General features: G+C 51.9%; 1 protein-coding gene and 1 non-coding gene across 40 annotated transcripts in view; both read right to left on the reverse strand.

Annotated features, from left to right (window-relative positions):
• Positions 1–26,794, reverse strand: part of PRRC2B (proline rich coiled-coil 2B) — a 123,614-nt gene that overhangs the window by 8,994 nt on the left and 87,826 nt on the right. For 15 of the 39 annotated variants that reach the window (XR_010148813.1, XM_024345927.3, XM_009457538.5 and 12 more), the window contains 17 exons: positions 24,214–24,529; positions 21,497–21,687; positions 18,277–18,472; positions 15,537–15,753; positions 12,726–14,807; positions 11,312–11,517; positions 10,644–10,789; positions 9,870–10,011; positions 7,464–7,546; positions 6,710–6,901; positions 6,365–6,562; positions 5,826–5,912; positions 4,477–4,581; positions 4,127–4,319; positions 3,068–3,165; positions 1,956–2,083; positions 1,154–1,394 (listed from right to left, as the gene is read on the reverse strand). Coding sequence is in view for 31 of the 39 variants with exons in the window: in XM_024345927.3 (XP_024201695.1) it covers positions 1,154–1,394; positions 1,956–2,083; positions 3,068–3,165; positions 4,127–4,319; positions 4,477–4,581; positions 5,826–5,912; positions 6,365–6,562; positions 6,710–6,901; positions 7,464–7,546; positions 9,870–10,011; positions 10,644–10,789; positions 11,312–11,517; positions 12,726–14,807; positions 15,537–15,753; positions 18,277–18,472; positions 21,497–21,687; positions 24,214–24,529 (4,821 nt within the window). In the remaining 8 variants the exon portion in view is untranslated. Of the gene's footprint in view, positions 1–1,153; positions 1,395–1,955; positions 2,084–2,708; positions 2,770–3,067; positions 3,166–4,126; positions 4,320–4,476; positions 4,582–5,825; positions 5,913–6,364; positions 6,563–6,709; positions 6,902–7,463; positions 7,547–9,869; positions 10,012–10,643; positions 10,790–11,311; positions 11,518–12,725; positions 14,808–15,536; positions 15,754–18,276; positions 18,473–21,496; positions 21,688–24,213; positions 24,530–26,794 lie in introns of all 39 variants that reach the window. The other 24 variants (XR_010148814.1, XM_054659197.2, XM_054659195.2 and 21 more) reach the window with 7 other exon arrangements.
• LOC112204461 (small nucleolar RNA SNORD62) lies at positions 3,500–3,585 on the reverse strand. Its single transcript, XR_002938105.1, has one exon. It is a non-coding gene; the product is annotated as a small nucleolar RNA SNORD62 (small nucleolar RNA).

Consider the following 26,794-nt stretch of genomic DNA (forward strand, 5'->3'; position numbering starts at 1 on the left):
GAGATTGCGCCACTGCACTCCAGCCTGGGCAACAGAGCGAAACTCCATCTCAAAAAAAAAAAAAAAAGAATTTTGGAGTTGGGTCACTAGAGGGAGTGAATTGAAAAAGCCAGAGGTGACAACTGAGAGGGACACTGAGAGTTGAGATTATGCGAGAGCCACAGCTACTGGGAGCAGCCAAGCCTAGACAGGAGTGCACAGAGCAGGGGCCCATGTGAACAAGGGCACCAGCGGCGAGGAGGGCACAAACTGCATGGATAGGGTCCATGGCACAGAGACCTGGGGTCATCTCTGCAGACATCAAAATCACTAGGAACTGGAACAGGAGAGTGGAGACAGACTGCAAGCCAGACCAGACAAGGAGGGTGACCTTCAAAGGTGCCAAATACTGCCCACAGGTTGACGGAGAGGAAGATTTCACAGCAGACGCTAGATGTGGTGATGGCACCATAGCAGAGTGGAGGGCTTGTCAGGCACAGTCTATGGTGTGGGCTTCAAAGCTGGCGTTTCAGGGAGGAAGGAAGAAGAGGAGTCTAGAAGCATCAACAACTACGCAAAGAGGACTCTTAACCCATTCCACACCCTACTGCACAAGGGCAGGGAGAAAGGAAGGAGCCCCCGTCTGGGGGCTGCAGGAGCAGGCAGTGCTTAGGGGACAGCCAGGTCTCAAGAATAAAGAGATGGATGAGGGGCCAGGGGTGGTGGCTCACGCCTGTCATCCCAGCCCTTTGGGAGGCCAAGGCGGGCAGATCACTTTGAGGTCAGGAGTTCGAGACCAGCCTGGCCAACATGGTGAAACCCCACCTCTACTAATACAAAAATTAGCCAGGCACAGTGGCACACACTTGTAGTCCCAGCTACTCAGGAGGCTGAGGCAGGAGCATCGCTTGAATGTGGGAGACAGAGGTTGTAATGAGCCGAGATCATGCCACTGCACTCCAGCCTAGGCAACAGAGCGAGACTCTATCCAAAAAAAAAAAGGTGATGGGGCTACTCAGAAGAGGCTGATTTCCTGCACGCTGAGGAACGGGCACAGTGGCTACCAACCAACAGCACGATAGGCCAGCACACACTGAGAGGCGGGTGAAAAGAAAAGGCAAGGTCGTGAAGGAAAGAAGCCTAGGGCTTTGGGTAGAGTGACTGAATTCCTGACCTGTGGGAGCTGGGAGTCCAACATCTGGGAGGCACCCAGGCCAGCAGCCTGGCTGAGCTGGCCCTCGTAGACCAGGGCTTGGTTCCCGCTCATGGGCTGGTAGGGTGAACCAGACTGCGGCTTCACCATCTCCAAGGGCTGCATGCCTGGGAACGCCGAGTATGGAGGCTTCAAGGCTGTGCCCCCAGAGAGGATCATGGTGCTGGGCGGTGACAAGCTGGGGTGCATGTACACCTGAGATCTGCAAAAGCCAGACATATGGTCGGGATCAGGTGGATGAGTCCAGCTGCGGATCTGGTCCCACCCTTCAGAGATCCCCGGAGAGCTTGCTAAACCACAGATCCCCGGCCCCATCCCCAGAGCACGACTCAGAGGGTGCAGGATGGGGCCTGAGAACAAGCTCCTAGATGGCGCTGATGCTGCTGGATTAAACAAGTGAAGACATCCAGGCTGTATGAGGCACAGGACATCAGCCACAATGACTGGCAGCCACACTGACGGAGAAGCCCACGGTGGGGAGGAGACAGGGAGTCAAGGGGAGAGGAGGAGGAAGGAGCAAGGAAAGGAGGCAAGATGACATGGAAAAGCAAAACAAGGCCCACCACATATCAGCTCGCCCCAGGCCTCTCCTAGAGCACAGTTAACAGCGGACTGAAGAGTGATTCAGAGCAAACTCCCACCCCTCCCCGCCCCACTGGCCCCAAAGCAGACAAGCACCAAACAGCTGCAGGACGAAGGCTGCACACAGGGCCAAGGCCCTGGCTGTGAGCTGCCAGCTCCGCAAGCTGGTACATGAGCTCACCTGAAGGGCTGCAAAGAGCTGAAGATCTCCTGGGACTGGGACACAGGAAGCCCACCCCTCAGTCCAAGCTGAGCTTGTGCCTGCAGAGATGTGTGAAGGGAGATCGGGATCTGCTGGGCAGCGGCGGCCTGTGAACGGGAAAACGGGGTGGGGGAGGTAACCGCAAGGCCCATCCAGGTGGTTCTTCCCCTCCCACCTCCCCTGCCCCTCTCCACATGGCTGCTGGAACACTGCCCAAAATTCGAATGCCAGCATGTCATTCCTGGGGTTCCCTTGCTATTGGGATAAAGCCTACAATGAAAAACTGGTAGCAACCCCAAACCACAGCATATCCCTACCCTGGAATTCTACACAGCAACAAAAATGGATCCTAGCACATACGTCAACAGAGGTGAGTTCCAAAAACATAACGCTGAATTTAACAATGCACAAAAAGAAAGATACATGCAGTCTGACCCAGTTATGCAAGAACCAAAATCTTGGTAACCAAACAATACAGCAGTTAAGAACATGTTTTTAAAAAGAGGTCAGCAGAGGCCACATCCTCCATCAGCAAGCCTGCACTTGGAGCAGATTCTGCCTGGAAGTCCACTGTCGTGGCTGTGCAGGCACATGGGTCTGAGGGGCAGCTAGACCATCCCAAAGGCCCAGCACCAGCATTAGAGGGGAGACTTCCAAAAATCACCCCTTGGCAGCACAGAAAGTATGCCAGTCCTGCATAAATAACCAACGCCTGCTCATTTCTAAGACTACCTCTTTCTAATGCATCCATGCCTGGGAGTTTAGGCCTTTCTTCTCTTCATCAGAAGGATACCTGATCACCAAAGAAAATTCCATTTTAGCTAATTCCCCGGCTAGGACACAGGAGGGAGAACTTTGAGAAAGGAAAACTAAGCAGAGTCTGGAGCAGCCAACTCCACTCCTCTTCCCTGTCTCGTTTATTCGCTTAACAAATGCCTCCTGGCTGCCGTGGCGGGCCAGGTGCTGGTCACCACATGTGAGGGGGATGGAAAACCAGACAGACAATGAGAAATAGATGAGCAAGCCAATTCCGCCCTGCACTGGCTCCTCCCCACCACCCCCAGCCAGGCCACCTGGCTTGCTGCTGTCACCTGTTGGTAACTCTGCTGCTGAGGTATCGTTTGAGGAACCAGCCGGGGCTGACTTGCAAACACATGGCCATCCAGGTACAGGGGCGGGAGGTGGCTGCCTGGAAACAGAGCGGCAAAAGGGACGTAGAAGAGGATCAAGCCTCACTACTTCTCAATGTCCCTGAGGGAAACAGTCTACAGGTCTGCTCTACCCAGGGGACTCAGTGGGGACGAGGGTGTGTGTACAGAGGCTGCTAGGTTCCCTGTGTGCCTGAAGCACACGCCTGCTCACAACACGCCTGGCACGCACCTCAGGGAACGTAGGGAGGGTGCAGCGTCAGACCTAGGAGGAGGGAGGAGGCAGGTGGGCTCCGGCCTACCCTTCCCACCTCCCACTCACCAACTACCCCAGACACTCGAAGGGGCATTCTACTTTAACCAGGGCTGCCTTGGTCTCTCAGTCACTGTCCTCTTCATCTCCCTGCTATTGAGTCCACAGTGGAGGGTCAGAAGGATCTATTGGAATTACATCACTGAGACTGGCAGCTGGGCCCTCAAAACCCCCACGCTTTCCCTTGGGGACACTGACACACGATAAGGATGGCAGCAATCGGGACAAAAATAGCTGCCAGTGACTGAGGGCTCTGTTGATACAAAGCCCTTTCCAGGTAACACCTGGCTTCACGGGTGTGGCCACCCCACGGAGCAATGTCATCACCCCCATTTCATGTAAGAGAGGAGAGGACACTGTGGCTCGGCAAGAGCTGCTCACCAGCCGAGGCGGCACAGCTCCAGCACATGACCCAGGTCTGACTCAAAGTCAAGCCTTTGCTCACTCCTGTCACCAGTAGGCAGGAGTGCCTCGCTGTTATCCCCCAGTTCTGTTTCCCAGCGTGGGGAAGCAGGACGTGCACATTACCTGCAGCACATGGGAGCTACGACCACTGGGCCTAAAAACAAGTTGCTACTTCTACATGCTACTTAAGACAAGGCCAGGAGGTGACATTCGGGGCTGTTAATCTGTTTTTCTTGATAATAAATGGAGAAGGACCCCAAGGCCTTGCTCAGGGGATGAGATACCTGGCATAGAAGCAGAAGGTGCTACAGAGGCCACAGGCATGGGTGGCATGGACACTCCACCGAAGGAGCTGTAGTTGACCCCGCTGGAGGCACCCACAGAGGATGGAGGCTGGATGCCTGAGCCAGCGCCGCCTGGAGAGCTCTGCTCCGGCAAACTGGGGGAGTTTTCCCAAGCCTTGCGCGCAGACTCCATCTTCAGAAGCAAGGGGAGGGGGAGGGATGAAAATTACTATCACGCTGGCAGTGGACAGAGCCAGTCTAAGCTTTAGGGGTTCGGGGACTCCTCCCTTCTGCCTCTTTGTAAGCTAAGGTACTAGGTGGGCCCTCACCCAGCTCAGGGCTGGTGTTACCTTCAGAGTAAGGTCGGCGGTGGGGAAGGACATTGGGGAGAGACCGATGGCCCTCTGGATGTGATGGTCCCGCCGCAGGATGGGGATACTCTGTGTTAACCCTGCCTGGAGAGGAGGAAAAGGAAACCATGGAACACAAACAGGTGCAGAGATGGCTTTGCCCAAACCCATCCATGGCTCTCCTGAACACACTCAAGGCTCGTCCAAATGTATCTATGACTTGCCCAAACCCATCCATGGCTTTTCCCAAAAGCACCTACAGCTCCGCGTCTATGAATTGTCCAAATGCATCTTCAGTATTGGCCACATGTACCCAAGACCACCCAGATGAAACTGATGGCAGCCAGGACCACGACTGATCTCCTGGAGATGGCTGCCTCCATCAGTTTCCTCCACCCAAGTCTGCAGACAGCCACCCCCATATCCACACTCCATAGTGCCCTCCAGACAGGGAGAGCCATGTCCTGGCAGTATAAATATGGACTGGCAGCCCGCACGCAAACATCTGGTTCAGAAGGCACCTGCCACCTGGCCTGGAGATGCCCTGGGCCAGACAGGGAAGGCTGTGCCCCTCAGCAAACTGTGAAAAAGAGGGCTCTGGTAACAGAGGCTGGAAATGCAACAGTGCCCCCCGCTTCCTGCAGATCCCCGGTGTCCATCTGCACGTGACAGAGACGGCAGACTCTCAGAGTAAAGAACCTCGTAGAGCCCAGCACTTCCACAACATTGTTTTCATTCAACACCTATGAATATTGTACAGCACTCACATTCCTTGGAATCCTCTGGGAAACGCTGCCCAAATGATACTCGTTCATTCAGCATATGCACTAGCACCCACCCCTGCAGGCGGTGAGGACAGAGCAGTGAACCAGATGTCACTGCGACAGCCTCGGCCGCAGCCCCGAGTGGCCACAACAGATGCAACTGCCAGCTCCTGAGCCCATGGTAGAGCGCCAGCAGGTCTTCTGGATCACAACAGTTAGATTGCAGGCGGCAGGGACCCTTGGATGGTGAGATGGGGCCTCCTGAGGAGGGCTCTCCTACTCAATCTGTGCCCCTTACCCCTGGCCACAGAAAAGGCAGCCTGAGTCTGGGCTCGCACCTGGCACAGAGGAGACAATGGAACCAAAGAGAGCCAAATAAACCAGCCCTTAGGAACTGTATGATCCCCACTGGAAGGTCACAAAACCTGCGCAGGAACATTTAAGCACCTTTTAAGGACATGGAGCTGCTAGCAACTGAGTCACGTGCCAGCCCAGGTCAGCCTGAAATACATGTGCTGTCTCCTTCACCCAGGGCCTGCCAGCCCCAAGCAGTGAGTGGAGCCAGAAGTGGAAGTGTGGACTTACATTACTGGCCAAGGCATCCTGAAGTTTAACAACTGGACTCCCAGCAGGACCAGAGGCAGAACCAGGTGGCAAGCTGAAATCGGAGTCCTGAAAAAAAAAAAAAAGGCCACACAGCCCACTGAGATCTTCCTGGCCCTACATTCCCCAGAGGCATACGTTAACGTGATGCAGTTTCCGCGACTCAGAAACTCCACTGAGCAGCATTCACTGGAGCCACATATGAGCGAGATGGCCAGATTTTCCCCACGGCACAGGAGACAGGACACCAGCCTCACTTCTTTCTCCCTGTCCCTTGGGTGGCCTGACAGAAACAGGGAAGATCACTGGCCTGTCTGGTGTCAGTGAAGCAATCTTTAAAGCAACTCAACAGAGCACTGGCCATGTGCAGGACTCCACACCAACACTCTAGCCGCTGGAAGACTGCTTGGCTCCCATCCTTCTATTCTTTCTAGGAGACAATCCCGTCTGAGCCCCCAACCTCTCCAAGTACCAAAATAAAAAGTAAAAAAAGCAAGCAAGAAAACAAATCAAAGCCTCACTTTTGGACTGACTCCAAATTCAATGGGTGGCACAGGCAGCACGGAGTCCACGTGAATCTCCACCCCGTTAACAGGCGGGACGACAGCCCCTTGCAGCCGCTCGGCCCCCTCCGAGCCCTTTCTGTTTTTCAGAGAACGCTCGTTGCCGATGGGTCCTGGTCTGTGCTCCTTGCTCTGTCCAGAGCCTTGTTCTGAATCCTTGATAAAAAAGCAGAGAGGTGGAGACACACAGACTGGAATGACCACACTCTGTAGCTTCTACTGTCCCAGGAATTGAGGAAGATGACGAGACGATGGCCCCTTCCGCCCAGGCCCCAGCCACTGTGACTGGAACGTCCAGGTTACCTTCTGTTCAGACGGCTTTGGAGCCTGCTCCTTGTGGCTGTCGGCCTTGGGTTCCGCCAGGCCGGGCCCGCTCATCTCCTCTGGCTTCAGAGTCCCATATGGGGAGCTGCGCTGCGAGGAGGTCGCAGACGACTCCCGAGACTCGGCACTCAAGTCAACGCCACTATCTCCCTGGCTGCTCTTAAAACCCTGCTGTGCAGAGCACAAAATGGGTTATAGCCTCAAACTCCCAACTCGATTATCCAGAGAGTAAAACTGCATGTGGCACAGAGACTTTTCTACCCCAGCTGCCTGTCCCTTGCCAAGTCTGGTCCTGATCTTGATCCTGCCCTGCTGAGGATGCCTGACAACTTACGTGTGGCCAAACACACCAACCCCGATAGAGCTCGTGACCACAGGATCTTCTGTGGGCCCCAGACCGAGGCTGCCAAACCCATCTCACTTGTGACCCAAACCAGACTACGTGGCCGCTGACACCAGTTCAGAGGAGGCCCTGAATCCCTCTTCCCACCCAGCGTTGGGTCCTCCCTTGTTACCCCTTTTCTCTTTCTCCTGCTCATGCACGCCCCATGCACAGGCCAGAAATCAAGATGGAAAACCACTGATGAGCTTGGCCCCATGGAAACAACCTAATTCCAAGCTCAGCTGCTGTGGCAGGGGCTTGGGTGGGCCACAGCAAGCTGGCCGTGTGGATGGTGAGCACACACTCACACACTCATCCCAGGGGCAGCATGTGGGCAGCGGCCACACTCACCTCTGCAGAGCCAGTCTCGGTGCTGCTGAAGGCAGTGACAGCTTTCCTCCAGGAGTCATTGGCTGGGGCCTGCACAGGGAGAGCTGCCAGGGGAGGAAGACAGAGTCAGGGCATCAAAGAGCAACCCGTCTAGAGAGTTTATGAGCTCTTAAAGAACAAGCACAGGCACAGCTTGCAGAAATCCAACTCCCCTGCCTCCCCTGCACCCGCCACCCCAGCCCCCTACCCGTGACACCCAGTGAATGGCTCTGACATGGAAGAGCTGGTCTGACAGCCTTACCCAACTTTCCACATCCTCACCCAACGTGTTTCTCAGCATCTCATGGATTACAGGAGAGAGTGAGCAGGGCAGAGCCCTCACTCCTGCCGATCTGGATTCTCTGTCGTTATTTCCGCTATGCTCATGCTTCTTTTCACTTATACTATTTCTAAAAGTTGGTAGCTTCTCTTTTTTTACATTAAAAAATATACTTTTCTTTTTTTTGAGACGGAGTGTCGCTCTGTCGCCCAGGCTGGAGTGCAGTGGCGCGATCTCCACTCACTGCCAAGCTCCGCCTCCCGGGTTCACGCCATTCTCCTGCCTCAGCCTCCCGAATAGCTGGGACTATAGGTGCCCGCCACCACGCCCGGCTAATTTTTTGTTGTTGTTGTATTTTTAGTAGCGACGGGGTTTCACCATGTTAGCCAGGATGGTCTCGATCTCCTGACCGGGTGATCTGCCTGCCTCAGCCTCCCAAAGTGGTGGGATTACAGACATGAGCCACCACGCCTGGCCTTCTTTTTTTTTTAAACAATAGAGACAGGGTCTCACTCTGTTGCTGGTCTTGAACTCCTGATCTCAAGTGATCTTCAAGCCTTGGCCTCCCAAACTGCTGGGATTATAGGTGTGAGCCACCACTCCTGGCCAAAGTTGGTGGCTTCTACAGGCTCTTTGAAAGATCCCAGCGGGTATTACTAAAAATTTTTAAGCTCACAGACCACTTTTTGAGTGGCCATGGATCAGGAGCCCAGAAAAATAGATATGCATGCAAAAGTTGACATGCTAGCAGGGGGTGGGGGCACATATCTGCAATCCCAGCTACTCAGGAGGCTGAGGCAGAAGGATTGCTTGAACCCAGGGGTTCAAGTCCAGCCTGGGCAACATAGTGAGACCCCATCTTTAAAAAAAAAAAAAAAATGCTTTCACATGCTATTTTTAATATCCAAGGGCGCTCTGAAGCCATCCCTTGGACACAACCCCTGGTCTGAGAAACCAATGAGCCCCTGCAGAATTCTGGAGTAAAAGATCTGACAAAAGGGGATGATGACTCACACCTGAGAGTCACATCTGATTCACACCTGGCAGCTCAACCAATCTGGCACCTGGGCATTTTTGGACATCAATACTATGACACCTGTCACTCAGCCACTACCAAATGTAGTGTTATTGATGTTTTATCAAATGATTGTGCTTCCTTTCCATCAAAGCTGGGCATGTTGAATGTTATTTTGTAGTTTGCAAGAACCAAAGTTTTCACCGAGCACATGAGGACAAGCTATGTGGAAACAGTGAAAGAATCAAGGCCCAGAACTCAGTGTCTCGGGTGCTTGTCCTATGACCCTGGAGTCCCTGAGTCAAGTCCCTTCCCTCCAGAAGCTTCAGCTGCTTTGCAGAAAAATGAGCTGGCACTAGGTGACCTCTCCAAGCTCCCCTCATGGGCCTGAGCTGTGAAATATCGAATGTCCTTGTTTTTATTCATCTATGCATGCTCTGGGCTAACAGCGCAGGGCCCTGCCTCACGTAAGCCTCAAGAAGAACCTATTCTATGAAAATAGTTTTCTATTTTATAAGGAAAAATTCCCAGAAAAATTACATTTGATATAGAATTTAAAAAAAAAAAAGTTTTCAGGGCAACAAATTTTCTAAGAAGTAACGTATACCGTCTTCTGGTCTCAGTTTGCCTTTCCAGAAGAGCATTCAGGGAGGGGTTTCCAGAGCCTTCCCCATGTTAAGAAAAGGGTGCACAGCACAGAAGAGAGCTCCTGAACTCTTGCGGCTGGTCTATCTGTCATTTGCTTCTCTTCTATAAGTTAGTGGGAGAAAACGACGGCCAACAAAGAAGGCCATTCCCACTACTGTGTGATCTCAGCCCAAGGGGCCATCCTTTTCCAGATCACTGGACTAATGAATGCTCTGCTCTTCTACCAAATTTTAGGCAAGGAAAATTGTGTATCCGTTTGGGGGTTGCAGCAGCAAATCACTCAGACGGCATTCAGCACTAGCTCAGCAGCGGAACACAGCAAACAGGTACTCCATCTGTATTCCATCTATATTCGTAGCTCAAAAGCAGGATCCTCCCCAGAAGCAAACCCAGTGTGTGATGTGACCTTGGGTGCCACAGCTGGGGTCACACCCCCAACTCTCACCCTGGCTGCTGCTCTCCCAGATCTCAGTGCCCAGGCTGCTGCCAGGCACGGTCACGTCACCTTGCTCCAGACATAAGTTGTTCTGCTTTTTTGCAAATCGAGGAGGAATACGGGAGGAAAGGCCTCGACCTTTGACAGGCACCTGAGGGGAAGAAAGGATGCTGTAGTCTAGTCAAAGGCACCAAGACTGACAAATTCTCCCCAGGATAAGTATCCCAGGTACCAAAAATCACACCACCTGAAAATGCTCCAGAGATGTGTGGAATGCTCGTCTCCCAAAACCTCAAGCAGAACTGCGATGCCAAGCAAAGCACCCCCCAAGAAAGACCTGAAAGGCCAACGGACTGTGATCTGTGTGCAGGTCCAGCCCTGACTCCATTTTAGTATAGGGTTCACGATCCACTTGACTTGAGGGAGACAAATCTCATTCCACTCAGGAATGAGGAGTGGGGAGGAAGGAGAAGCTGGGAGGTGACGGAGGTCTGCATCTTGGCTTGGACAAGTTTCCACTGTTATCACCCTAGAGAAGTCACCCTCTTCAAGACTCAGTTTCTTCCACTGCATAACAGTGATGCCATCACCTATTCCTACATTGATAGAAGGGCCTTGGTAATAGCAGGAACGGGGAGACAATGTGTGCTTGCTAAATACTCCTTTCTTCCTCTCTGCCACCTTGAGCTTGACCGAGAACTCCCTTACCCTCTGGCTCTGGGTTTCCTGGGCATCTGCCAGCCTGCCCTCCAGCCCCATGCCCCCCCACCCTCCGCCCCTCACCTGCACGGCCTGCTCCTTCTTTCTTCTCTCTTCCTCCAGCAGGCGGCGCTGCTTCTTGGTCAGGACTTCGATGAAGCCTTCGCCCACCATAGAACCCACCTCACTCTCCTCCCCGGGGCTGGACCCGCAATTTTCAATGATGGCACCTGAACCAAGATTTCACGAGAAGGAACAGTCTTTCCACTCACCAGGAGGCAAGAACAACCCAATTCAACAGGCGCCTGAGATCTAGCGTCAGGCTCGACAGAAACCTGGACAGGACTTCCGCACTTTTCTCAGGCCGCCTCTGATCTAACACATTGTTACCCCAAACCAAAGAGGCCCAAGGGCACAACTGAGAGAACACGCAAAGAGCTTAAACCCCAGCTCTGCTCCTACAGCTGTGTGACCTCGGACACACCACCGAACGTCTCTGGGCCCCAGGCTTCCTCTCTTTAAAGCCCGGAAGCTGCAGGGTGTCACGGGGATTCAACGGGCTGTGAGCAACACTCGGTGGGAATCCTACCTACTCTGCTCACCTCTACAGCCCCAGAACCCAGCCCAGGGCCTGGCCGAGCTGTTCCGAAAGCTAAGGTACTCAGTGCAAGGGCAAACTCGGGAGGCCCGAGGACTGCATGGCCCCTGGTTCTGCCTGAGTTCTTTCCCCTGAAGATATGAGGATGACTTACTTCCATAGTTCAGGTCAAACTGTTTCATGGCCTCTCCCTGTTCACCTGCCCTCGGAGCAGCCAACTTGGCCTCCTTCTCTGCCTTTTTACTGGAGGCTTCGGGAGGGTCAGCACTGACATGGGCTGCCCGCTCCAGGGCATAGGGGGAGTGGCCACTCCCACTGCTGCAGCCACTAAGACCTCCAGGCAAGGCCTCGTCTGGGGATCTGTAAGGGAAAGAGGATCTTGTTAACCAGAGCTGGGGAAGGACGGAAAACACCGCACGTGCACACAGCCTGCACACAAGCCCGGCACCCTGATCTAGGCCCACTTCCTCTAGCTGACTCCTCGGGTGGGGAGGAGCGGCAGGCTGGCCACAGTGCATCCATGTCCGTGTGCAAACATACGTTTAAGGCTGCTCCCACCGGCTCTGCCTGCTCCTGGGGAAAGTGGCTCCCCAGGGCTCTCCCACATGCTATGTTCAGAGTGTAGTGGGGAGAGAGACAAGGGGAATATGCTCAGAATGGAGACGCCAGCATTTCTGCTCCTCTCCAGGATTGCCCTGCCGGAGGGTCCTTGGGGCCAAAAACTGAGGTGAAGCCAAGGGTCAGCCTCTGGCGCCTGGAAAGCTGGATTAGATGCCACCTGAAAGAGTCGGTGTTCCCTGTGGCTCCTTCTCTGGGAGTTTCTCTGCCTTGAATTCTAAGGAGAGTGGAGGTGTGAGGCCATCTTCCTCAGTATGCTGAGGACAGGGAAGGCCTCAGCAGCCCCTGCACCTCCCTGTCCGAGGCACAAGCCAAGTGCAGTCAGTCAACCCAGACTGTGCAGGGGACCCTCTCCTGGTCCCTGAGCAGAGGTCATCACCCGAATGCCTCTGGCTGTGGAAGAGGTGCTCGCCAGACCATGTGCAGCCTGCTCCCCTCTGCGTTTGCTGGGCTCCTGCCATGCTGAGGTGGCAACCCCACCGTGGGGCCACGTCTCCTCACAGTGGAGAAGCAGAACCACCTAGGAAGAGCCACTTCCATGCAGCCACGAGGCCAGCGATGCCCCCTAGGACGCCGCCTGGCAGCAACTCCGGAGCAGAGGACTCTGGTGGACTGACCGGCACCTGGCACTGTGCACAGGCAACGTTCCTCGCTGCAGCGGCCCCTCGGCGGGGCTCCAGGGACACATGCCTGGACTCTCAGGTCAGGTGCTGGACAGTGGCCTCAAGAGCACCACTGGGGTGGGGGTGGGGGTGGGAGCTCTAGCCACAATAACACCACCACGAGAAGCAGACAGGCAATGTGGGGGCAGGCAATGGAGACGCGCACAGACGGCCTGGGGGCAGGCCCCCAGCCCCGACACACGGCGGCATCGGCATGCATGCGTGAACTCAGTGCTGCTGAGAACAGAACACAACAACAAAAAGGGCCCAGATGGTGTCTGGTTTTACCTTTTCACTTTCAAAGGCGTCCCATTCTGTTGGCTCTCATAGCGAGGGGAGGTGTCACCACCACCTGGCCTAACAGGCTTCTCCCCAAACCCTCCCGGCTCCAGCTTTCGGCTCTGTCTGTCAACCAGGGGTCTCTGACTGGAGAAGCTCCTCTTGGCCAGCTCCTTCTTCTCACCCAAACTAGCCCCCGACAGGCCACCATCCACCTGGGAGTCGGGCTCGGACCCAGGGCCTTCCCGCCGCTCCCGCCGCTCGCTGAAGTCGCTGCTTTCGGAGGCCGTCTCCCACTCCTCATTGGCGTGATCGGAGGAGTTCTGGTAGGAGAGCTCAGGGGACCTGCGGCCCACAGTGCCACTCTTGTCCCCAGAACACAGTTTGGGCCTGCCTGGCCACTGACCTGCCAGCAGATGGGGCTCCTCCTCGGGTCCCCACAGGCCCAGGGACTCCCGCTCTTGCCGGAGGCGCCGGAAGCGAGGGGGCTTATCTTGGCGTGGGGGGCGCCTTCTCCTGAAGGGCCGGTTCTCTGCATTTTCAGAATCTGCCACGTGTTCATCTTGGAAGAAGGATCTCTTGTCCTCCGCGCGGCTGTCCTCAAAGCCCCGGCCACCAAATGCATCAGGGTGTCTGTAGGAATCTGGGACATAGTCTCTGTCTGTAGGTCGCCGGGATCCGCATGTGTCGGAAGGGCCATATTCCTGCCAAGAGCTGCCTGGACTTTTGCTCTGCCAGTGGGGTGACTCTTTGGAGACGAAGGTTCTCCGTCCATACCCGCAATTGCTCAGCCGGGGAGGGAGGGCTCGCCCAAAGGCCCGAGGGCCTCGGCTCTTGGCATCTAGACCGCTGTGGTCCTCAGAGCACACCTTGTTGGACCGCCAAGAATCTCTGCAGTCGCCTTTCTTCAAGGTGCTCTCCTCCCTCTCCAGGAGCGAGCCTTCATTCCCGTTCTCGGAGCCCCTCTGCCGGCGGCGCTTGGGAAGTTCTTCATACTCTGAGCCCTCGCTATGGGTCTCACTGGCAACTCTCCGTCGGGGCTTGGCTCTGGGGCAGTCCTCTGGCCGCGCAAACTCTCGCAGGCCCCGGCCACGGCCGCTGCGCTGACTGCTGCAGTAGATGCTGCGGGCCCCCAGGACCCCCCCACCACAGAGGCCGCTCCCATTTCCGCCAGCAGGCCGACCACGAAAAGTGAACTCTCTGAAACCACGGCCCCGGCCCCGGGCCTGCCCTCTGACCCCAAAGGCTTGCTCCTCATCAATAAAGATCCAGTTATTTCTCTTCGTGGGGGGAACATCGCTGGACTCTCGTGGGGGTCTGGCTTCCCAGGCCTTGTCAGGTTTCTCCTCCTCTTCAAATTTGGTGGCCTCGCGGCCAAAAGTGGCATGGCCAGGGCCTTTGTCCTCCAAAGTGGTGGTGGAGGAGTTGGCCAGAGAGGCATCGTTCTCTTCGTCCTCATCCTTTTCTGCCGTGGGGCTCTGCTCCTTCTCCTTGGCCAGCCGGGTACTCTCCTCCCCTAGCTCCTGCTTAATCTTCTCGAGCTCCTTCTCCTTGTCTTCCACCTTGAGGGCTTTCAGGACTGGTTTCTTGATGGGTCCCGACCTCCGGGTCCTGCCCGTCTGCTCCGGGTGCTGGCTGCCGGAGCTCCGGGGCTCGGGAGTCCATTCAGGCTCCGAGGACGGCTGTTTGTTGGGGCTCCCGTTCTTGTCCCAGGAGGAGATGTTAAAGGCCGTCCCCTCCCGGGGTGTCTCCCGCTCAACACCATGGGCTGTGTCAGCGGTCTCTGGCTGGTGGCTAACATCCCAACTGCCACACTCTGGCTTTTTCTCATCTGGGACAAAGTCAGGCTCCAATGGGGAACACCTGAGGTTTTGGGTGTGACCCCCAGGAGCATCTGCATCCTGAACATTTTCTTGGGGTGGAAACAAAAGCTCCTGGCCTATTCTTTGAGAAGAGATACAGCTGTCAAAGTCTGCTTGGGCCTTCTTGTCAAAAGCACTCAAGTACTCCTCCCCTCTCTCCTCAAAGAGATCGCGCTGGGCACTTATGCCCCCTGCCCTTCCGAGTGAGGCAGAGAAAGAGCTTTCATTCCTGAAAAGGAACCAGAAAAATCAGTCAATGCGATTGGAGCCTGGTTCCTGGTTTCCATGCTGAACACAGAGCTTAGTTTTAAAAAGAAAAAACAAAAACAAAAACAAAAACACTTTTAAAAAAGAAAGCTAGAAAAACAAAACAAAAAACAACAACAACAAAAAAACATAAGCATCAACATTTGTTCTATCTTTAAACACGTCTCAGAAATGCCAGGCCATGAATTGGTCGGTGGCCCCTGGAGTCCATGAGAGTGAAGACTGTCGTGGCCGCAGGCTGGGCGCGGCGTGCCCCCTGGAGACAGAGGAGCCAGGCAATCCTCCGGGTCAAAGAGCAAGAGCAAGCTGGAGCCTGGGAGGCCGTGAAGAGTCTGGGGCTATGGGGGTGGCAGGGCTAACTCTGTTTACTTCCACAGAAATGAGCCAAGACCCATGCTCTGGACCCCACCTGCCTTGTGAAGCCCCCACCCGCCTGCCCTGTGCCCAGGATTTGAGGACCCCGGGACTTCTCCTTCGCCTTACGTCTCACCATCTGAAAAGAGCCTCTTGGACAAAGCATTCAAGCAATCCTCCTCACACTCTCCCTCCCCAGAGGAACCAGGAGTCCCTTCAAGGAGCACGTCTCCCGTGGGCAGCGTCTCCTGGGATGGTAGCTCATTCCAGAGCCCTCTCAGTTAGGACCTGGAGTCTTCCTTCAGTGGCAAGGCAGCAGGACCAGGCTTCATCTCACCTGACACGCATGTCCATAGCCAAGGTGTCACTCGACTTCGGGTGTGGGAGCGGGTAGCCCTTGCTCTGCAGTGCCATGTAGCCCTCTGGGCTCCACACAGGGGGTGAGTCGATGGGGGTCACTTTTCTTTCTTGGAGTGGGGGCACACAGTTCTGATCCTCAGAGCGACAGCCTGTCCCATTGAGGGACTCTTGGGGCATCATGGGCTTCATCAGTCCTGAAGAAGGCAAAGACTGATCTACATCATCTCATTTAGAAAGCCCTGCTCCAATCTCAGGGTCAACCAAAGGCCCAAAGAAGTTAACAGTTACCCTGACTTTCATGTGGATACAGCACCCCACCCACCTACACATCATAGGGCTCTTAATCTTTCCTGACCTGAGGACCTCTGAAGGCACACACACGTGCACCCTGCCTGGTTCAAAGACCTGTCCAAGGAAGGGGGCAAGAAAAGCACATTTGTCAGATATAGGCTTGGTCCTTAACACTCAGGACAGGGGATGAAGCCTTTCTATACAGGGCAGGGAGATACAACTGAGACACTGTTTAAAACAAAGACCCAAAAGGGCCACATCCTCAAAAGGCACATTAGATAGACACATGCGCTTTACTACCAGGAACAGACTGGCGGGTCTGTCTGGCCTGGACCAGGGCAGGGAAACAATTGTCCCCCTCCCAGGAATTCAGACTCACATGCTTACTTTCATGGAGGATTAAGGGACAAAGACTTCAGATTTCTACCTCCCCAAATGCTTTGCTAAGTTGAAGGTGCATGTTAGAATTTTCATGTAACCACTAACATATAGAAATGAAATGTAGAAGCAAAAGAAAAACAATAGGACCAAGAAAAGGCAGGAATTAGAAGAAAAGGCACAGAAAGAGAAGAAGAAGAATGGAATGCATGAAATATCATAGTTGGAATATCTAAATATAATAATCCCAATAAGGCTGGGCATGGTGGCTCACCTGTAACCCCAGCACTTTGGGAGGCCAAGGCAGGTAGACCACTTGAGGTCAGGAGTTCGAGACCAGCCTGACCAACATAGTGAAACCCCGTCTCTACTAAAAATACAAAAAAATCAGCCAGGCATGGTGGCAGGTGCCTGTAATCTCAGCTACTCAGGAGGCTGAGGCAGGAGAATCGCTTGAACCCGGGAGGTGGAGGTTGCAGTAGGCCGAGATCACACCACTGCACTCCAGCCTGGGTGACAGAGCAAGACTCTGTCTCAAAAAAAAAAAAAAAAAAAAAAAAAATTAGCTGGGCGTGGTGGTGGGCGCCTGTAATCCGAGCTACTTGGGAGGCTGAGGCAGAAGAATCGCTTGAACCCGGGAGGCAGAGGTTGCAGTGAGTTGAAATTGTACCACTGCACTCCAACCTGCATGACAGAGCAAGACTCTGTCTCAAATAATAATAATCATCATCATCCCAATAAATCTAAAAGGACCAACTTTTGCAATTAAAAGTCATAGACTTTCAGAGTGGTAAAGCTATACACATCTTGTAGATACAAAGATACACTCCCAAAACATAAGGGCTCAAAGAGGCTAACAGTAAAAATTGGAACAAAAGACTTCAAATACTTATCAACAGAAAACTATAATTATTATATTGCTATCAAAGTAGGCAATAAAGATAGAAAGCACTATTAATGACAACAAAGGTACTACATAAGGATAAAAGGAACAAGATACAGAAATTCTAAACCTGTATGCCTCCAGATAGACAAAGCAAAAACTGACAGGCTCCCAAAGAAGATTTGACAAATCCATAATCATAGTGGGACATTTTAAAACACCTTTTAGTAACTGGTCAAAGGGATAAAAACTTGCAATGATGAAGACATTTGCACAACACAATTAGCATGCTCAACTTAATGGACTATCTCCAACCAGAGAATACAGTCTTTTCAGGCAAATGTAGAATGTTAAAAAAGAATTGCCATGGAAGAGGCTACAGAGAAAACCCAACAAATGTCAAGCAACCTAAGTCAGGAGTTGGTCAGCAAACTACAGCCATTAAACAAAACTCAGCCTGCTGCCAGTTTTTACAAGTAACGTTTTATGGAAAAACAACCATGTTCACTCAATTACTATTGTTTATGGCTGTTTTTGTCCTACAACACCAAAACTGACTAGCTGATCGAGGCCTAAAAGACTTACTATCTGGTCATTAGTAGAAGTTTGCTGACCCCTGGTCTGTATCACACAGACCATATTATCTGACCACAGAGCAACTACATTAGAAATTAGTACTGCAAAGAGAATCTTAAAAGCCAGAAATTAATAAACTAAGCATATGATAATATTTTAAAGGAAATAAGAAAAGAAAAAGCAGGCATTATTAAAATAAAACCCAAATAAGATAGAGGAATGAAGAAGCCCAAATACTGATTTTAAAAAGGCACTAGACAAACTTTGGGAAAGACTAATCAAAGAAAAAAGAGACAGCACAAAGAACATTAAGAATGAGAAGAAGGACAAAACGACATAGCAGAAATCTAAAATTAATTTAAAGCAATTTATGATACACGATCTTCATGACTTTCCCAACAAATCTTTATGACAGAACTATTATTGTACCTACACTTTGCAAGTGACTACTTTGAAACTCAGACCAGTTGTGTACCTGACAAAGAGCCAGACCAAAATCCAGGTGTATCTGTTTAACTCGAGATGACACCCTTGACCACCACGCTATCCTGGGTGATACAGGTATGGACCGTTAGACCACAGTGCTTACCTGAGGGATGCAGGGCGGAGGGGTAGAAGTCCACCGGGGTCCGAGTGGGCGTGATACGTGGGTCCATGTAGGAAGGCATCATCATCCACCTGGGATCGAAGCCCAACATCTGGGGGTGGTGTGGGTAAAAGGTGCGCTGGGGGTGGGACGGCGGGGGGTACACCGGCTGCCAGTGCTGCATCTTGTACAGCTGCTCCTGCCCACAGAGAGAGAGACTTGGTCAGGCTGGTGCGGCCGGGGACAGAGATGCCACCCAACACACGCCCTTCCAGCTTTCCAGCAGGCAGCACAGAAAGCCCACCTAGAACAGAAGACCAAGGAGGGGAGGGATGGGCAGCTGCTCAAGGGGAAGCCCCCAGTGTGTTACAGCTTGCAAGCTCAGGTCCCTGTCCAAGGCTGGTGGACAGCCATGCCATCATCACAATGGAGGCTCATCTGTGCCTGTGCTACACGAGACAGGCTAGGTTTTCACCTAGATCAGACACTCCTGGAACCCAACAGCAGCCTCCCACAGAATGTCTGGACGTTGGCCACTTCTCTCCTTGTCTGCAGCTACCACCTGAGGTTAAATAATACACCAGCATCCCTTCCCTGCTCCCTCCTGGCCTCTTCAATCCATTTTCCATCCTTGACTAGGGTGATCTTTTCACACAGACACCCCACGCCCAATATGTCAACCCCTAGCTCAAAAGAGCCTTCAGTGGTTCTCCACCGCTCTCCATCCGACGCCTAAATCCTACGAGGCTACTCGTGACCTACGGTGTTACGGTGAGGGTTAGGTCCCGTGAGACTTTGCCCAGTCTGCCTCTCTAGCTTTGCCTCGCAAGACTGGCCCTCCACTTTCTGCTCCATATGTCCCTGCCACGCACTTCAGGCCACGGGAACACACTGGGACCCCTAGGTAAGCGCCTCTTCCCTCCAGCCCTAAACGCAGATTTCCAGTTTAAACACATCCTCCTCTAGAAAGCCTGTCGTAACCCCCAGACGAGACCAGGTCCCCGGTTCTCTGCTCCCACAGAACGGCCAGTGCTCCTTTGTTGCACTCACAGCAGCTGATGGATTTTACTGCTGGTGACCCTCACTGAACCCTAAGAGACTCCCTGTGCACCCTTGCCCACAGCACCACACTCAGGATACAGAACATTTGCACAAATGGGTAAACAAATTATCAGTGAACTATTCAAAATCAAGGCCCTTGCCTGACTCAGGAGGGTTCATTTCAGACCCTGCTCTATCCCATCAGTGACCTCGGGCGCTAATTCCTAAAGGAACCCTGAATTGGCCTTGAGGCAGGACTCACTGCTGCGTCACACTCTGAGGACACCCAAGCGGCCTCCAGCACACAACCTTCCATTCCGCAAACAAAAAGGCGGCCAACCTGCCTGGCAGTCTACAGCACATCCTGAGCTGATTCCCTGGACAGTTCTGTTGGCACTCCCAGTGCCTATTAAGAGCACTCAATAAATATAGCTCATCAATCAAGAGACTTGAGTCATTCACTCTCCCAGTCCACAGAGAAGGCTGTGGGCCTCCATCTCCCAGCTCCACCTCCTGTCCACACCCTAGGTCTCCAGGGAATATGACCAGACAGGCTGCCCTGGTGCTTTCAGACTTCCTTCTATTATTTACTTTATTTTGTTTTATTTTTTGAGATGGAGTCTCGCTCTGTCACCCAGGCTGGAAGGCAGTGGTGCGACCACGGCTCACTGCAACCTCCACCTCCTGGGTGCAAGCGATTCTCCTGCCTCAGCCTCCTGAGTAGCTCGGATTACAGGTGTGCGGCACCACGCCTGGCTAATTTTTGTATTTTTAGTAGAGATGGGGTTTCACCATATTGGTCAGGCTGGTCTCAAACTCCTGACCTCAGGTGATCTGTCTGCCTCCCAAAGTGCTGGGATTACAGGCGTGAGCCACCACGCCCGGCAATTCCTTCTATTCTTAAGGAAGGACTTACCTTCCTCCACACCCTAAGGAGTTACCTAGAGCAATTGTCGCTGCTAGGTTTGGCGCAAGTAATTCCAGAGCTCTCCCCCATCAGTAATTCTATACCCCAAGAACATGAGTAACTGTGCAGTGCTCGCCTACACTCCCATGCTCTAAAATCACATTAAAGGCAGTCCCTGGAAGGCTCCCAGGCGCCCAGAGGAGAGAAGAGGCTGAGGTGAGAAGTTTAAAGGTAATTAAGTGAGATACTGGGAAAAGCCTTAAGTCCTTGGTTTGTTTCTCCACGGCACACACGTTTTGAAATATTTTCAATTAATATTAGTAATAATTTACTGCACACCTTGCTGTTTGGTGTGCACTAAGTAATGTCTATGTATCATCTCAGTGTCCCACCAAAATGCACTATTCCTTAGTATTGACTACTGTGTTCCCTTACTTATTACTACTCTAGTAGGCACGATTGCTGATGAGTGCTTCAAGACTATCAGGACTAGGAGAGATGGGTGGAATTACAACCATTATCCACATGATCTTTAGGACAAAAAGTAGGTCCCTTTTAAAATTTATAAAAAAATAAAAATAAAGTTTATAAAAAGCCAATAACGGTGACACCAATAAAAGTTTATAGGCGATATGGCATGAAACACTCTGCCATGCTGAAAGGCAGGTATTCATTCTTCCTGGTTTACACATGAAGAAATATGGGTGAGAGGGGCATAACTGACCCCTCCAAGGCCATGCACAACTAGTTCAGCAGCAACATCAGGAAGGGAGCTGTCCAACTTGAAACCTGCAAACCTACATCTGTAACCCAAAGGTGACGTGCGTCTCTTGGGCAGCTCTTCAAACAGCTCACAGGCCTCCCTCACACCTTGGGAGGACCCCAGGGCGGGACACACTGTCCTCTAAGGAACGTCCAAGGTGCACTGCTCTGAAATAAAACCACCAGCCTGCACACTAGAAAAATGGAGCTCACTGCATACAGCACTGAATAGGTTCCTTAACAATATTAGAAAACAAGGTCAATAAACCACAAAGGCTGTATTCATTCCCAGGGACCTCCACCACTCAGAGAAATAAATAATGGCCAGGGGCTGATCTACCAAGGTCACAAGTTTTGAGGTACAACTCCTGACGTCCCCACTGGTCTTGGGGGCACATAAGGGATATTCTGGCCTTTTTCTAAGTTGGAGGTGGGCATGGGGACGAGGAGGGGAAACATCTGCTCGGCACTCAGGCCTGTTTATCGCAGTCTTTTACCATCTCATCTGTTTACCTGCTGTTGTTGCTGCTGCTGGCGCTGGAATCGGGGAGGAAGGGACTTCTGATACTTGAACTCCTGTGCAGGGGACCCAGCCTCTCTGGCCTCTTCCTCACTGCTGTTGCTCTGTGCCACTGCTGGGGACACTGTGGGTGCCTCTTCTGGGAATGTGGTGGGGGTCTCTTGGGCAGGGAATTCTGGGGAGCCTAGAGAATACACCAGCAGAGAAATGACACAGTGAGCTCACAGAAGCTCAGCCAACCAAGTGTTTACAAACAAGTACTTCTTCCTGTTGGCCGTACGCTCCACTGCTAGAACAGTCACGTCCCTGAACCCTGGCCCTGTGCCAAACACATCACGTACACAAGCTCAGGGACTCCCCACAACACATGTGAGGAGGCTTCACCTGTTGTCACCTTACAGACTAGGACACTAAGGGTCAAGAGGTTAGATGACGTCCAGGGTCACACGGTCAGTGGCAGAGCTGAGATCTGATTTCAGGTGGAAGATGTTTTATTAAAAAGGACTAATAAGGCCGGGTGCAGTGGCTCACACCTGTAATCCCAGCACTTTGGGAGGCTGAGGCGGGTGGATCACTTGAGGTCAGGAGTTCAAGACCAGCCTCGCCAACATGGTGAAACCCCATCTCTATTGAAAGTACAAAAAATGACAGGCGCGGTGGCTCACACCTGTAATCCCAGCACTTTGGGAGGCCGAGGCGGATGGATCACGAGGTCAGGAGATACAGACCATCCTGGCTAACACAGTGAAACCCCGTCTCTACTAAAAATACAAAAAATCAGCCAGGCGTGGTGGCGGGCGCCTGTAGTCCCAGCTACTTGGGAGGCTGAGGCAGGAGAATGGCATGAACCCAGGAGGTGGAGCTTGCAGTGAGCCGAGATCGTGCCACTGCACTCCAGCCTGGGCGACAGAGTGAGACTCCGTCTCCAAAAAAAAAAAAGAAAAAAAGAAAGTACAAAAATTAGCCAGGCATGGTGGCACACGCCTGTAATCCCAGCTATATGGGAGGTTGAGGTGAGAGAATCGCTTGAACCCAGGAGGCAGAGGCTGCAGTGAGATCACACCATTGCACTCCAGCCTAGGTGACAGAGCAAGACTCCATCTCCCCCCAGCAAAAAAAAAAGGACTGATAGAGAACAGCCATGAACTCAGTGACAGCCCACATATCCAACATCTGAACAGCAGGAACTCAACATATGGAAATGCTGTGTATGACTTCCTGCTGGCAAGGATATAAAGGAAAAAACATTTTTTTAAAAGAGGAAAAAAACAAAAACAAGAGAAAGGCTGTGTGACCTAGGCACATTTTTCAGGCTCTCCTTGGCCATTTCTTCATCTGCAAATAAGAATAACTACCATGTGTTCACCAAGGGTTTCTGTAAGAATTGAATTAATTACAATAATATACTGAAAGCAGTGCCTGACAGGCAGAAAATGCTCAGTGCAACTTTCCTATAAGAGTGGCACAGTCCTCACTCAACCTTTAATGAAAGGAGGGCAGAAGGAAAACTAGAAATGAGTTCCCTGACCAGACGGGCACTAGGACTCTCTAACCCGAGAAGCTTTCAGAGCCTCAAACATCCCCTTGTCTCCTAACAAGAGCTGATCTGAGTTTATTTAAGAAAATTATAAAGAAAACAGCTGATTATATTCTTCAAAACTGCTACAAGAGACACTCTGCATTATAGAGCACTGCTTCATTACTCTTAAATAGGGCCGTGTTGCCCAGGCACAGTGGCTCACGCCTGTAATCTCAGCACTTTGGGAGGCCGAGCCAGGTGGATCACTTGAGGCCAGGAGTTCCAAACCAGCCTGGCCAACATGGCGAAACCCTGTCTCTACTAAAAATACAAAAATTAGCTGGGCGTCGTGGCACGCGCCTGTAATCCCAGCAGCTCGGGAGGCTGAGCCGGGAAAATCGCTTGAACCCGGCAGGCAGAGGTTGCAGTGAGCAGAGATCACACCACTCCAACCTGGGTGACAGAAAGAGACTCCATTAAAAAAAAAAAAAAAAAAAAAAAAATAGGGCCATGTGATCCATTCCTTTTAGAATCAACACCAGGAAAAAATGTATTCTACCAAGCAAGTGGGCTTATTTTTATTCCATGTTAAAGGATCTGTGGTTTTATTAAAGTCCTAGAGCACACGTGTCTTTGATTAGGCAGGGATAGCGAGGATAATAGTGACGATGGTGAGTATCATCAGTGAGTAGATGCATGGTTTCAATGTCCCAGAAACTGGAGCGTGCTGTACACCCCTCCGCGTGCTGGCAGGTACATACTCATCCCATTTCACAGATGAAGAAACAGGCTTCAGAGAGGTGAGGTGCTCACCAGCTAGTTTAACAAGTTCAGATGGGAGAAGGAAAAAGGGCTGAAAAACTACCTATTGGGTACTATGCTCACTACCTGGGTGATAGGATCATTCATACCCCAAATCTCAGCATCACACAATGTACCCCCTGAAACTAAAGTAAAAGTTGAAATTATAAAAAAGAAGTTCAAATAGGATCAGAACCCAGGCATTTGACCCAGGCCTATGCTCTTAATAACTGATGCTTCCCAATACGATCTCGTTGTAAGCCATACGTTCTGCTAGCTAAGAAGGAAGGCAGTACGTTCTGCTAGCTAAGAAGGAAGGCAGTTGCAAGTAACAAGCTGAGGACAACAGGCCAGGGTTTCCAGTTGGTGGGAAGACGGCCCAGCTCTTACCTTTGTGGACAGCAGGGCCGTTTTCCTGGGGAGATGCCTTCTCAGCACTTGGAGACCGGGGCACTTCCTTCTCTGCCTGCTTCCGGGCCTCACCTGCCTTTCGTGCCTGCTTACACTTCTGGTCCAGCTGCTTGAGTTTGGCAGCACAGGCGGCCAGCCTCTCCTCCCTGGCTCGGCGCTCCTCTTCTTCCCGGCGCTTTCGGGCTCGCTCCACTGCCTCGGACATCTCTGACTGAATGAACTTCTGCCTTGGTGGGGGCTTGTCCTCCTTGTCCTCGATGGACTGTTGCCGGAACATGCTGCCCATTGACGACTTCTGCCAAGAGAATGTCTCTGAGATAAGGCGGTGGGTCCGGGACCCGGGATACAGGAACCACTCCCACTTTGGGATCAGTTCTCCTCCCAAGATCCTCAAGCACCTTCAAGAGGCAGCACAGTCGTGTGGCAGACAGAGCTGGGTTCGAATCCTGCTCTGGCCTCTGCTGTATGTGAAATGTGGTTTAGGCCAAGTGCCAACACTCCATATCTCACTTCCTTGTTTTTAAAATGGGGACAACAAAGGAAGCTCTTAGGATTGTGAAGGTGAAAACCATGTTTGCAAAGCAACATGCGACCCGCACACGAGAAACACTCCCACCACTGCTGATGGGCATGCAAGCTAAGGGCCTCCAAGGCTAAGAACCGGAACAGGAAGCCACACACTGATCATTCCTGGGTCACGAAAACTGCTACTCCTGCCCGCACAACAATACATAAACCCCTGGGTAGAAAGAGCCCTAGGAAAATGAAATTCACTGTCAGACATAAAGCTTCAAAGTGAACTTTATTAAGCATGTTGGCTGGGCGCGGTGGCTCACGCCTGTAATCCCAGCACTTTGGGAGTCCGAGGCAGGTGGATCACCCGAGGTCAGGAGTTCGAGACCAGCCTGGCCAACATGGTGAAACACCGTCTCTACTAAAAATACAAAAATTAGCTGGGCATGGCGGAGTGCACCTGTAGTCCCAGCTACTTGGGAAACTGAGGCAGGAGAATCGCTTGAACCTGGGAGGTAGAAGTTGCAGTGAGCCGAGATCACGCCACTGCACTCCAGCCTGGGCAACAGAGCGAGACTCCATCTGGGGGGGAAAAAAAAAAAAGCATGTCTGGCCAGGCACAGTAGCTCATGCCTGTAATTCCTACACTTTGTGGGGGCCAACGTGGGGGACTGCATGAGCCTAGGAGCTCGAGACCAGCCTGGGCAATATGGTGAGACCCCGTATTTACCCCCCAGCCCCCCAAAAAAATACGAAAATTAGTTGGGGATGGGCACATGCTTATGGGTCCCAGCTACTGAGCTGAGGTGGCAAGGATCACTTGAGCCCAGGAGGCTGCAGTGAGCTGAGATCACATCACTGCACTCCAGCCAGGGGACAAGGCTAGATCCCATTAAGAAAAAAAAAAAGCATGCCTAAAAAAAATCTCTTTTGGATTCTTTATCCGTTTCTGAGTTTCTTGCTGGTTGCCAGTTACTGGACAACCAGAGTGCCAAAGACGAAGAATGAAAAGCTCGACACTGGGACCCTTTCTTACTGCTCTACAGGGGTCAAGCAGCATGCAGACCTGGCAATGGGACAAATGATGGACAGCTGTCACCTGAGCTCTGGCCACTGAAATTCTAATGAGATCTGAGTATCAGAAAAAGACAGAACTTCCTATTTTGAATGCTAGTAACACAAATGTATACAGCTGTCAAAAATCAAATCAAAGAAACAGGATCTAGGCCTTTTCTTGTAGGTGAGTTATACTTCAGTAAAAGAAATATACAACAAATTTACTGTAGCCAAGGAGTTTCCTAAAAATTAACTTCTCATAAGCCAGAGGTAAGTACTGTAATCATAAGATTATAAACTTCCAATTTAGAGGCATGGAGGTACATTTTATATAATATCATCGGAACCGAAGCATGCAGTTTCCTTTCACTTTGCCATCGAACCTGAGCGTCTATCCATACCTTTCTAACGGCTGTGTATTGATCAGTTCATGGCTCATACCAAAATCTGCCTATCTGCCTTTATCCCATGGGATTCAATACACCACTGCACATAGCCTTCACGCCTAGCCCTGATTACTTCCTTCAGATAATTTCCTGGAAAGGAAATAATAGACTCAGAGGGCACATGTACACCGTCAAGACCTTTGATGTGCCTTCCTAAAAGGCCCTGAAATTAGCAATCATTTTATAGACTAAATGTTCTGCAAAGTAATTTGCACTGAGACCTTTTTTTTTTTTTTTTTTTTTAGACGGAGTCTCACTCTGTCACCCAGGCTGGAGTGCAGTGGCATGATCTCGGCTCACTGCAACCTCTGCTTCCCAGATTCAAGCAATTCTCCTGCCTCAGCCTCCTGAGTAGCTGGGAATACAGGCGTGCGGCATCACGCCTGCCTAATTTTTGTATTTTTAGTAGAGATGGGATTTCACCATGTTGGTCAGGCTGGTCTAGAACTTCTGACCTCGTGATCCACCCGCCTCGGCCTCCCAAAGTGCTGGGATTACAGGTGTGAGCCACTGCGGCTGGCCGAATTGAGAATTCTTAAAATTTT

The sequence above is a fragment of the Pan troglodytes genome, chromosome 11 (genome assembly GCF_028858775.2).
Source record: "Pan troglodytes isolate AG18354 chromosome 11, NHGRI_mPanTro3-v2.0_pri, whole genome shotgun sequence".
Taxonomy (NCBI): domain Eukaryota; kingdom Metazoa; phylum Chordata; class Mammalia; order Primates; family Hominidae; genus Pan; species Pan troglodytes.